A 12993-nucleotide genomic window follows, 5' to 3' on the forward strand; every position below is an offset into this window, starting at 1 on the left:
CAGGGGAGCTGGATATGGATGTTGCAAGCATTTGCTGCAATGTCTTGGCACCAGCCATCGTCTGTAGGATGCACCTTTAACCCCTCTGCAGGCTGAGAGTAGAAGAAAGGCTTTTCCACCCTGTCCCCCTAGAAAAGATGCAGAGTTCTTTGCTATTTATTTTGTCATAAGCATATGTAGCGAAAGTGGTGGCAAGAGAATAATATGTCCATATTTGTATACTAATCACAAATTTACAGAGAACTTTGGACCAACCAGGTTTTTTTCAGCTTGTCAGAACTAGATTGGTATTTGTGAACAATGAAAATACTGGGGAATGGGAGTATTATACATTGGAGAAAAGTTCGTTGTCACTATCTTTAACCTAAGTTTTTGTTTGCTACTAATATTGTTGAGATCAGAGTCCAGGTATAATTTGGATTAAGGAAAAAGGAGACAGAGAAGAAGCACTGTTCTGTGTTTGCATGCTGCAAATGAATGTACCAATGAGACTTTATATCTTAATAGGGAAAAGTAGGGCCCTGATTTAGAAAAGCACTTAAGCATGTGCTTCTCTTCAGGGAGTGACAGAGTCCTATAAGGCCTATTGACTCAACAACTGAAAGGGATTTCAGCTTGTACCCATACCTGAGTAGGTATCAGAATAAAGGGAGGGGAGGATTTTTTTATTATTACTTTCTGGGTTTTGGTGTTTTTTTTCCCCCACAGAGTCAAGGTGAACCATGGGAATATTAAGTACTGCAAAATTACAAACACAGAAGCATTACTCCAACTTCGTAGGAAACCTCTTCCCCCAGCACGTTGTGTTTGCCTTTGGGAACAGTAAGTCAGGTATTTAGCTGGGAAGACCAAACCATGTGCAGAGCTTGTGAAAATAATTATCTCTACATTTTGAGCTTTTGTTTCACCGCCCTTAAATATGGACTGAAATTTCACTCTGAAAATTCTGAGCCAGAACATGATTTTGCTGGCTAAATTGCATATAAAACCTAATTAAAAGCATCATCCCACACTTTTCTTTTAAAAGTACATCTACTACCATCATGCCTCTAAATGTAACAGAGCTCAACAAGTCTCTAGCAGCCAAGAAGACATGTAATTTAAAGGCTATTTCAGCATTTGATTAAGCACACAGTGATAACTACAAGCCCATGCCCTGCAGGCATGACAAGAGGCAATTATGTTCTGAGGTCAAAAGCGAGGGGGAGAAAAAGCACAAGATTTTGATGACTTACTTAATTTTCCAGCTCCTGAAATTAGCAGAGACAAAGAAGTTCTAAATCGCCCAGATAAAATCCTGTCATTATCTGTTGCTGTTTCACCCTCTGCTCTCACTTTGCCCTGCAGAAGCTCAGGAGAATGATTTTCCACCAAATGGCTGCACTTAGAAAACTCAAGTTGGCACATGCTTAAATGTTAAAAAGAGTGTTTTTCAAAATCTTTAAGTTCTGCCATCTGTATTTAGATGGCTGGCTGCACATAGGATCCTGGAAAAAGACACCTGTTTTCCAAAGTAGTGAGCAGCCATCAGCACCTCTTGACTTCAAGCCAACAATTAGGTCACTTAGGAGATTAAATAAGGAGCTCAGTGAGAGACTGCAAAGATAGGGAGCTGCTCAAAGGAGAGAGAAGTGTATTAATGAATTAATACAATCGTGCTGTGTATTTCACAGATGGGCTTTGATGTATCTTATTTCATAGCAAAAAGCAAAAAAATCTTTGCTCCTCACAGGAAAACCAGTAAGAAAGTTTAAGTAAGATTATCATATAGGGATGCAACATCAAGAAATATCCAGGAAATGAATGTTGACTCCGTGATACCACAGTGAGGTGTCTGTAAGGGAAGGCTGCCCTTATGGCAAGCAGTCGAGTGATTATGTGAGAAACAAAAAGGTAAATTCCAGTAAACAGAAAGCCACATCTAGATATGTTTGCATGTGTCCAGAGGTTCTTTAGTGGGAAGTAGAACATGAGCTGTTCTTTTTGGAGACAGGTGTTTGCTTTTGGTTTGGGTTTTTTTTGGGGGGAGGGTGGTACTGGGGACTTATATTAATGCAATTCTAGTAGTTCAATGCCATGAAGTCTTGTGTACGGGAGAGATGCCCAAGATACAAGAAATGTGCTCTCACACCTGGTACAGAAATGTGTTTAACAGCTTTTACTAAGGCTCTGTAATTTCATATTAACTGTGAAGTCCTCCACCGGAAGTCTGAGGTACTACATCATCATTGTTGATAGAGTTGCTGTGAGATTAGGATGCTATCTTTGCCCTCAGATAAACTTCTATTTCAAGAAAACTGTATTACTGGTATCAGTTCCTAGTGTCTTATTTCTAGCAAAACACAAGAGTTAAGATTAGCTGCATATGTACAGGATTGCTGTTTGACAAATACACCAGGTTTGTACCAGTGAATTCCCAGTTAATTTCTGTGATTTTAAGCAGGGTTTTCCTCAACCATCACATGTTTAATGTCTGCTTTCTTTGACAGTATAGAATAGTTATTGCAAAAAAATGCATAGGAATTAACTGCAAAAATATACTTTCTGAAGCATGTGAGTCAGCATTTTGAGCTTTGTTTTCTATAGTGGGAACTGTAAAAAGTAAAGTAGTATTAGCAACTGTCTTTGCCATTTCTGTAGCCTACGGTAGCCTCCCAAAGAAAAAGATTCAAATTGCCCAAGAACTGGGCCAAACCATAGCTCCAAACAGCTAATATTGACTGTAAACCTCATTTTGCCATTTCTTGGCAGTTAATAGGAGTCCTCTAAGTGCATGGCAGGAGGAGGGAGGGCACTTGGCCTCAGCGTTCTGCCAAAAGCTGCTAGAAACCTTCTGCCTCCCGTGTCGCCAATCTGCTCAGGTTTAGTACAGAAGAGGCTCAAAAAGAGAGCTCACCACAGCTCTTTTCCAAAATCAGCAGCCTGGCATCAGAAATTTTCTGGTCAGCACTGGACCTGTGAACGCTAAAGGTGATGCAGGCAAATATAAACTCTCCCCCTGTTGTCACAGAGTCCAGTGTTTCACAGAACAGAGGCTGCTGCAGGCTTCTGTGGACAGATCCTTTTAAGTGGACTTAATACCTCTTGATGTTGTTTGAAGGGCAGGCTAAAATTGCTGTGTTTTGCTGACTCTGCCTTTCTGATGGGCTTATCTCTTTGATCAAATGTTGTCCCTAACTTTATGCCCCATCCTTCTTCCACTCACCTTGTCGTTGATTAGTGACATAAAGGCAAGGGTAAGAGCGAGGTATTGCACCTCAGAGGTTCACGCTTGTCCTCTTGGTTTCCCTCCTTCTGTAACAGAAGAATTTGGTTGTGCTAAGAATTTACTGCATTACACAAACGTATGGTGCAATATTATCTCAGAGCAAAACTATTTCTCTGATCGCGGGGAAGGAGGACATCTTACATGATCCAAACCCTAAAGCTATGCTAATTGTAGAAGCTATTATTCAAGAATAAATGCGTGTTTGTCTGGGGAGTTTGGCATTTAATCCACAACTCTGGCACATCAGTAAGGATCTGATATTAGAGTAATCCCTGCAAATTTACAGAAATGGGAATGTTTATCTGTCTAATAATACAAATCTAAATGAGACAAGTGACAATAATAGAAGGCTTCACGGAAGTTAGTGTAATGTGTTGGATTGCTTCCTGCCAGACAGACAGACAGAGCAGCCTTGATACAGTTAAGGGTTATATCGAGAAACATCAGTATGCTCTTATTTCCATAAGCAAACTTGGTGTGCATGTACCATGTGGAAATTTTATTGGACAAGACAACAGTGCATTGGAAGGGATTTTTGGTTTTGGGGAGGATATTTTGGTGATTTTATAATGAGGCCAGGGGGCAAGTGAGTTGTTGAAAGATACTCGGTGTCAGATGGACCCTGGATCTGTTACAGGGTTAAACCTTCCCCGACTGCTCTGTGACCATCACATAGATATGGGCTTAGTTTATATGTTGAGTTTTGTGGTTGGAAGTAGTACAAAATGGAGCCAGAAGGGCACACCATAACTTCAGCTGGAATCCTTTCTGGTGTGGATGAGTTTTCATTCTCATGGAATGAGGAAGGGAAGGGGCTGGCTTTTGTTTCAGCTCACGGCTGGTGCACTCAGCTGGAAAACAAGTATTTGGTTCCCAGCTTCACTGTGGATTTCCCGTGAGATCTTCTGGAAGCCGCATAACCCTTCTGCAGCTGAGATGAGAAAGACGATGCATAGCTACTTCATAGGGATATTTGGGGGATTAATACATTCACGTTTGTCAAGCTGTTGAAGATCTTTGTATCAAAGAGGCTGTAAAGATGGGAAATATTATTGCTTGTTGTCATGTGAGTTTGTTTACTAATGCTTTAGGGCTTTGTTTTCAAGGCATCTCAAAGCATGTTTCTTTTTTCTTTTGCAAACTGTAGCCTGGATTTCTTTTAAAACAGGTAAGATTTCTGAGAGCTCTTTAAATTAACTTTACAAGTATGCGCCAGTATTGAACATCCAGGCAGATGCCATGCAAAGCTGAGACTGAGCTTTAATCACCCAGTGTCCCATATATTGGCCTTTCCATGGAAAGTATGACTGCAGGGCCCAAACTTTGGGATGATTGCCAGAACCCGCAGGCCATCCCCCGGCACACTGCAGGCTACAGCAAAAGCCATTAGGCTCATGTTTTCTAAGGACCAAGAAAAGGACCAGGAGCAATGCAGATGTTATTACATCTGCAGTAGGACAGATGCAGTCTCGCTGAGCAGGTGGGATCCTGGTGCTTGTATTGCTCATTGTCAGAAAATTTCCCCGGGTTGATCAAGTACAACACAGGACTGTAATTTTATATATCAAAGCTAACTAGCTTTTCACCTGGTAAGTAGAAGTAATAACAGTGCCATAGTTGCTATTTACCTCTTTCAGTAGGGGATTTCTAAAGCCCTGTATGAAAGGGATCATTAGCTTATTTTTGAGATGAGAAAATCAAGTCGCTGAGTGAAGAAGTGATTTCTCTGGGCAGCCAGCAAGCTGGGGATCGGACCCTGTTTCTGCAGACCATATCTCAATGGTATCAAAACTATCTCAGTACAGCATATGGATAAAACCTGCTGCTAAACGTTGTTCTGCTTTTAATCCTAGCCTCAGTGTGGAAAGTAAGTTTTTGCTGTGTTTCTGTGTTAATCCTTGCAGCTTTCAGCCGTGCCCCAGTCCCCATGGCTGTGGTCCGAAGGGAGCTGTCCTGCGAGAGTTACCCCATAGAGCTTCGCTGCCCGGGAACAGATGTTATCATGATCGAAAGTGCCAACTACGGGAGGACTGATGATAAAATCTGTGACTCTGATCCTGCTCAGATGGAGAATATCCGCTGTTATCTGCCAGATGCCTATAAGATTATGACTCAGAGGTATAGTATTTAATATTGTTTGTTTGCTGACTGTTGGTTTTTTAATCCGGTATGTACACACCAGTTTGTGTGTGTGTTTGCATAAGAAAATGCAGGTACTTAGTCTGCATGTGCACAGAATTACAGCTATCATTGCTAAACTGTGGGTTTAACAGAGCTGGGTTAGCATCACACAGTATAAATAACATTTGCTGTAAGTACTACTATCTAATCAGTCATCTTGATACTCACTGTGTCCCAATTTTATCTCTGAAATTACCTAAATATGAAGGCTCTTAATGAACATATAAGTGAAGTCTTTCTCAAATGCACGTTCACTGTTTTTTGTGCTGTGTTCAAACAGATGGCAAATAATCTTTAAATAATTAATATTTTGTGTTCAGAATAACATTTACATTTTTCAAAATGCAAAGAAAAGTCTCCATCATTCATCGTGTTGCCAGGCTTTGTTTTAGGGAGGATCTGAATTCCCAATCAAGGACTCACATTCACGTTGGTTTTGCAGAAGACTTGCTAATTTTCTGTATAATAACTATTGCTGTTAAGTGTGGCTGCTGCATCAGGAAATGGTAACTGAGATGCATGCCACATAGACAGACTCCTGTATTGCAGAGCCAGGGCCCAAAAGTTTATTCCAGCCTAGAGGTATACTGATTATGGAAGGCCTTTAACTGTTGCTGAATTTTTCAGGGTATTTTCTGGCACAAGAGGTGTTGTGGGAAGGATTCGTAAGCCACAGTTCTTGACATGTAATTGCATTCAGTACATTTCTCCTAATAACTACACATGAATAATTATTCAGTGCATTTGGCTGTTAATTAAGTAGTAATAAAAATTACTATTTCAGGGTATTAATAATGGTATTGACATAGGCAAAGTGTTGCTAATTGAAGTCATGACAACAGTGTTTGCATGGTGACCTAATGGCTAAAGCAGTGTAAGGTTTTAATGGAGTATCTTGCTATTGTTTGCTCTCAGACATTTTGCACTAAAAATGGAGTTGTGTGAGCAACAGAAGAGAAAGCGTGAGTTTCATCTATATTTGACATGCTAACGGCTATTTTTGAGCTCCTTTTAGAATTGCTCCACGTCAAGGATTTAGATCTCAAAATCCTGAGAGGTCTCATGAAAAATGTCCTTGTCGCTGCATATGGCTCCTATAAGCCCATTCTTTAAGTTAAACCTCCTTGCGTAGCTGGTTGAAGTCTTGTTTTGTAGGATTGTGCTGGTTACATTTTCAAGACAAGCAAAAAGGGTAACAACACGCCATCAGCCAGTCCCTTGGATTCGGCATGGTTTTAGTGGAATTACTGTAATTCTCCTGTTCAGGTTGTTAGTGGCTTCAAGCAGAAACCCTTAATCCTCTGCATATTGGCAGAATAAAACCATGTCATCCCCTTTGTGGGCCATTACAGAGTACAAAGTATTAATATTTTTATATATACGTAGTAATGTCCTCCAGGCACTAACTTCCAAGCCAAATGCAGACCTCTGCAATCTTCTGGTCAGTCCCCACGTGTACCAAGCCTGCAATAAACATTAGCCCTTTGGTCAGGGAGGGCACATAATCATGTTGTGGGCCCACAGTGCTGGGATGAAAACTCATGTTGATTACTTGGCTCCAGATACCATCACTGCGGACTCAAATGGCTTAGCAGAGAGTTAGCAGGGAAGCGCATCTCTGGGGCAAAGCATCTCTGTTTTTCCATTTGGGAAAGAAAGTGGTGCTGCAAAAGATGGCCACTGAGGGGGAAATTTCTTGCAAGGGAAAAGCAAATCCCTGCTTTCTGAATATTAATATCTGTGGGGCCTTGCCTGATGCTATTTATCAGTGAGGAGGCTCAGGAAAGGGTGGTGGCTCTTTCCATTTAAGGCATTTGATCAATTTTCATGAAGAAGCGTGCAATCATGTTATTAATTAGGTACTCTTGAGTTTCTTGGAAATAAATATAACCTGGTTCTAGTTAAAAGGCAGGTTAAAAAGGGGAAAATACTCTACTTCGCATTTTTATGTCAGTCTCATTTCTTTTTTTAATCTCCATTTATTCAAAGAGTTGAAACAATTTAAAAATAAAACCATTAAAATGAAATATGTTCTTAAGATGCAAACCAGTCTGCCAGCTCACAGCTCTGAGTACGCCTTATAGCTGAGCCTCTGAAAAAAAGCACTTTAAAAGGAAAATCGTGACAGCCTAGTAGTTGTGGCACTAACTATGGGATTTTCTTCTGAAAACCTCTACCTGCAAAATTAATGAATTCAGCAGTATTTGGGTGGTTTCGCAGATGAATGCAGGCTTTAATACAATGAGCTTGCCTTTGCTAACGCTGTGGGGTGGGGAATCAGCTGCTGGGAACTAAAGATCCTCATGGCAGTATAACCTGCATGGTAATCGAAGCTGTCTGCATATGGAAAGAAAAATGATATGCGCAGTGCATGCTTATTATGCATTGATTAATTATTGCATTCATAAATACACAGTCCCGTTGTAGCTTTTATAATAAGTTGTCTAACTGCTGGCAGTTTTTAATCAGCAACACTGTACAGCCAACTTAGACACATTATGGCATGGCTGTGGGGAGGGGGAGAGGGAAAGGTGGGAAGAAAAGTATGTGTGAGACAGAGATGTTTGTTGTTAGTAAGTGAGCTGAGGCTGCGAGTGAGCAGATTTATGGCAGATATTAGTGACTGCTCCCCCAGCCCACCCTCCCCCCACCAAAAAAAAAAAAAATTGAGCTAGTATGTTTCTTTCTTCTGTGTGTTTATTTAAATTAATTTTGCAGACGAGTACGTGGGGTTATTTTGAAAGGGAAAGGCATAAATCTGATGGTGTGTTTGTGGAGCCCCCTGAGCAGAAGGACACAAGGAGTTCTTACTGCAAGCATTGCCCTGAAAATCTCTAAAATCTTCAGAGTATTGCTCTAAGTAAAGAACGTTTAAACAGCTTGTAGAGAGGTATTTTATAGGAAATTAAATCTCTGTGGCCTATTTTGTTTTTTAACTTTCCAGCTCTTCCTTCAAGCATTCGAGCAGCAGCTGCCCATAAAAGCTCAGGAAGAGTGCTTTATGGACTGAAGTTTTTCTGATATGATTAGAGAAAAATGTATTTTGTAGCATGTTTGCTTTGGAGAAACATCTTTTCGAGGGCTGTAACAAACAATTAAATTCTAACCATGCCCATTGTAAACTGTGTGCACTGTACCATGGGAGACTTCACTATGTCCTCCCTTGAGCAACTGTGCTGCAAAATTAACATATCATCCATTCAAACAGACGGGGTTCTCTGCGAACAATAGGGAAAAGCAGCCTTCTATTCCCGTAAGAGTTGCCTTTGTTTTTATAGTGTTAACACTGCCATTTAATCTATTAAAAAACACCCCAAAGGAAAAAAAAAAAAGTTTTCAGCACGCTCTCTTGAATTCCTTGTGGATGCTTTCCACCAAGGAAATGCCCAGCTCAGAAAGACAAAAATCTGTGTATTACTTTGTGCATGCTGTGGTTTCACTACAAGTCAGTGGAGTTAGTCACCTCGTAAAAGTGCCCCACAAATTTAAGCCTGCAACATGGGCAAGGGAGTTAAGTATTTGGTTGCCTACTCCTTGATTCAGACAACTATGCTAGCGTGTGCTTCTTTTTAAGGCACATGCTTAAGTGTTTTGTGGAATGAAGACCTGCCCATCTGCTTTCCTGGGTTGAAGCCAATGGAAGGAAGAAGATGGGTGGATCAGGTTTTGCATGCACGTTTACAGAACTGTGCGCTGTAGATACCACCTTAGTGTTTATTACTAAGCTCCTTATCCTTTCCTGTAGGCTTTAACCTTTTGCCACAGTAGAGCGTTGCAGAGCTCTTGTGGGCCAATATTGCCACTTCTGACTTGGGGATGAGGGCTGAAAACTGCTCAGCTCTCCCCTCTCTTCTCCCCTGAAGGGAGCACTTGACCCATTTTGTGTCCCACAGGCAAGACACCTCTTGCCCAGAGCTTCCCGCTGCTCTGAGGACAGATAAACTGTAGCTCCTCTGGCAGAGGATGTGTAGCCCGCACAGTGCAGTGGGACATGTACCCCCTGCTCTGCTGCAGCTGGCCATGGTGCCATCTGCCCCCAGCAAAGCACCCTATTGCAGTACTGGTCAGGGCCTGGCAGGTGAGTGCTGCAGCTCTGCTAGTCTCCTCTGCTGGGTGAGCAGATAGAGAATTTCTAGTAGCTCCGTGGGAGGCACAGCTGGGAGGTCCTAGATGCCCTGCCGGGCTGCAGTTGCTTAGCTGGGCTAGTTTCCTTTAGGTTCGAGTCTAATTGTGTGGTTTGTCCCTGTGGTTTCAGTGTTGGCATCATTGATGAAGCCTGCAGGTCAAGACCTAGAGTTTAAAAAAAAAAAAAAAAAAAAAAGTGCAATTAAGAGTGTCAGACTGTTGTTAGCTGCTTGATGCTTTCAGGTTTCCATTTAGCTTCATCAGAGGGCCTGATCTTTTTACCTGAGGAGGGGCACTCACAACTCTCCTGGTAGTCGGAAGGATGGTGGCAGGCACTTTGCACAGGGTGGGTGAGAAGAAAGAAATTGTATGAACCAGCTTGCATTAAACTGCAAAGATTTTTCATCTCCTGAAGGGCTGTGTTTTGTTAATGTTTTTGGTTGATGACCTGAAAAATGCAGGAGTCTGAAACGAGTGCCATTATTATTGTAATAATATTGCATCTCATGGTGTGCTGTTATTGATGCTGTCAGCACCTGTGATTTTCAAGACAATTCTCAAATGCCAGTGATCTGCTCTTGCATTGGGAAATAAATAGGCAGGGTTATCCATATTTTACAGATACGATAATTCACGTTAATTGATGATGAAGTGGCCACTGGTTTTGATCACACCAATTTTGAGATGTTCTCAGAGTCTTTTATATTAAGTAGCTTGTCCTGGTGCATGTGGGGAGGATGTGCAGGACAAGGAGAGCTGCAGACCTGGAGGATCTGTAATGACGAGGCTGTCAGTAGCACTGAATGAGCAGACTTCCGCTGAATTGCAGCATAGTTGTGTCAGGCTCTATAAAATTAATGGCATATTTCTCAGAAAACAGCCCCCTGCTTAGACGTTGTCATCACCTCTGACTCAGAAACTGAATGCCCCATTTGGTAGGAACCCCTCCACCTTCTCCTGCATCCTGAGTACATTTTGTGAAGACTGCCAAGATACTACTCATTTTTCTAAATTTGTTATCACACAGATGGCATGGGAAGTGCATTTCTGAAGGACTGAGACGTTGCAGTGGGAAGCTAGGCTCTTCTCTTTCTGGGAAGCATAAGTCTGGTGCTTTGAGATCGCCACATGAAAAGCACCAATATGGAAAAATGCTAATATTTCAGTTAAACATTAGTTTCTGTAAACAGTAGAAATGGACAGGGACTACTGAAGCTCACATTCCCTGGATTCTGATTTTAAAGGCTAGAACACAAGGCTCACCACTTGGTTAAAGAATCTATTTTCTCACCATGCAGAAAGATATTTTAAAATGAAGGAAAGTCTACTAATCTCATCTGCACCTTGACCCTGGGACAAGGGCTCGTACACTATTACAAAGAGGAGAAAAAAAAAACCAAAAAACAACCCAGTAAGTGCTAGTGGAGCAGTGTGCACTGAGCTGTTGAATGACTCTAAAAAAGGTCGCTACTTCCCAGCCTGTACAGTCTTAATTTATCCTACCTCTTCCTTCCCTGAAAATGCTGTCAGACCCAAGCAGAGGAGTAAATTCTAAAAGCAACAGCCCCCTGGAATTGCCCTGGTACCATAGTAAATCAGGGCTTGTCAGCCCAAGCGTCTCATCTGATTGCAGCTGCCATGGTAACAGATGATGAGGAGGAAGTAGTTTCTGAAGGTAATTAGGTTCCAAACCATCGAAGGCTCTGTAGATCAAAAATAATGCTTTAGGCTTCCCCGGGTACCAATTGGTAGCCGTGGCCAGCTATAAAACACCACACTTAAAATAAATAAATAAATAGACAGTTGAATTGTGCTGTGGCTTCTGGGTTTTGGTTGCTGTTAGCACACAACTCCAATGTGCTATCATTTCAGAAAATCCAGACTTGAGCTGAGAAAGCAATGTGGCCAAAGGGAAAGGCCTCCTTGAAGTGCGTAGGCTAGAGGAAGCTGGGGAAATTCATCATTGCTGTTTTCTAAGAACATTTCAGTTTGCCAGCTATGTTGTTTTGTTTCATTTCATTTTTTTCCCCCTCACTGGCCTTAACTGACAAAGAGAAGACATGGGATAATCTCTTGGATAAATCATGTCTTGAAGTGGCCTCAGAAATGCTGAATGCACGATGTGCTGAAAACCATGCAGGGAAAATCCAGGTTTATTACTCCATCCATTACTTTACTAGTGTGAAAGTGGTCAGCTCCAGCCTGTCAGAGGGAACGGACTGGCCGGCCCTTGGCAGCCTGCCGTGTGTAGCTTTTGCCAGTGGGAGAAGACCTATGTGAAGCATGCTCCTGTCATCTGTTTTTTTCTGAATGTTTGAGGCTCGTTGGGAACAGCAGCTACTAATGTGTACGCAGGGGGGAAGTGTTGAGCAAAGATGGAGACATTGCTGACAGTGGTGTCCACCATTTGAAACGTGTACTGCATTTATTACCATGTTGCAGGAGGTGGGTGCAAGCACATAGAAAACCTTCCTGTAACTGCAAGGAAGGGCGATCAGGGAAGATGCAGCTCTAGGCCCTCGAGTACTATTCTCTGCTTTTACTGAAACAAGTTTTGTACCTTGAAAAGCATTATCCAAGGTGCCTGAAGAGCAAAGTTTAAAGCGAGGCATCTGCATGCTGCCCATGGCACTTCCTGCCCGTTGCCTATATTGGTGAAGTGATGAACATCGAAGATGCTTCTGCTCAGTCTTCCTACACCTTCAGTCTGCCTGAATGTGACAGCCTTACAAGGCCATCACGGGGCTTGCTCTTCAGATGCTTGGCCATTTTGTCACGAGGCTTAAATTGATTTAGAGCATTGCAAGATAGTGTATAAGGTTTATTCAGGCTAAGTAGACTTATACTGTTTTAAGATTACAAAGAAATAATTTGGTTTGAGTATAAGGATACATGCATGCTCCTTCTCTGGTTAGTCTTCTGGCTAGAAATAATGGCTAAAGGGCTGTAAGGTAAGATGACTTTGAAGTAATGCATCTATATCAGTTTCTTTTGCTTTTTTCTTTCTTCTTGTACAAAAGAGCTCAGTTAGTCTGTGCCTGAGGTCAAAACTGGGTTTATATGCAGGGGATTGTCTATTCTCCAAGATGTTTCAAAGCTTTCATTCAGCACATTTTTGACTGCATCGTTTGTGAAATCTTTGGAGCTTGAACTCCGTATTCCGTTCCAAGACGTGTAAAACCAGTGCGGGCTGATACCACACCCTTTCTGTGTGTATGCCTGGGATTTCTGTACTTCTCTGCAGGGCTGGAAACACTCACTGCAGACCTCAGTCACCTTTGCATGCTTGCAGTTTGGCATCCACAATGTAGCTTTTTATTTTGTGTGATCACTCTGCTGATACCAAATGCAGACAGGCAAAAGGTAGGTGTTAGGTACAAACCATTTGCTTGCCAGTATGGACTGATGCAGGCAATGTT

General features: G+C 41.9%; 1 protein-coding gene across 17 annotated transcripts in view; it reads left to right on the forward strand.

The window, feature by feature from the left end:
• Positions 1-12993, forward strand: part of ADGRL3 (adhesion G protein-coupled receptor L3) — a 523370-nt gene that overhangs the window by 236131 nt on the left and 274246 nt on the right. For 14 of the 17 annotated variants that reach the window (XM_069782013.1, XM_069781919.1, XM_069782024.1 and 11 more), the window contains 2 exons: positions 4416-4436; positions 5173-5386. In XM_069782013.1, the coding sequence (XP_069638114.1) occupies positions 4416-4436; positions 5173-5386 (235 nt within the window). The remainder of the gene's footprint in view (positions 1-4415; positions 4437-5172; positions 5387-12993) is intronic. The other 3 variants (XM_069781961.1, XM_069781972.1, XM_069781935.1) reach the window with 1 other exon arrangement.

The sequence above is a fragment of the Haliaeetus albicilla genome, chromosome 1 (genome assembly GCF_947461875.1).
Source record: "Haliaeetus albicilla chromosome 1, bHalAlb1.1, whole genome shotgun sequence".
NCBI classification, from domain to species: domain Eukaryota; kingdom Metazoa; phylum Chordata; class Aves; order Accipitriformes; family Accipitridae; genus Haliaeetus; species Haliaeetus albicilla.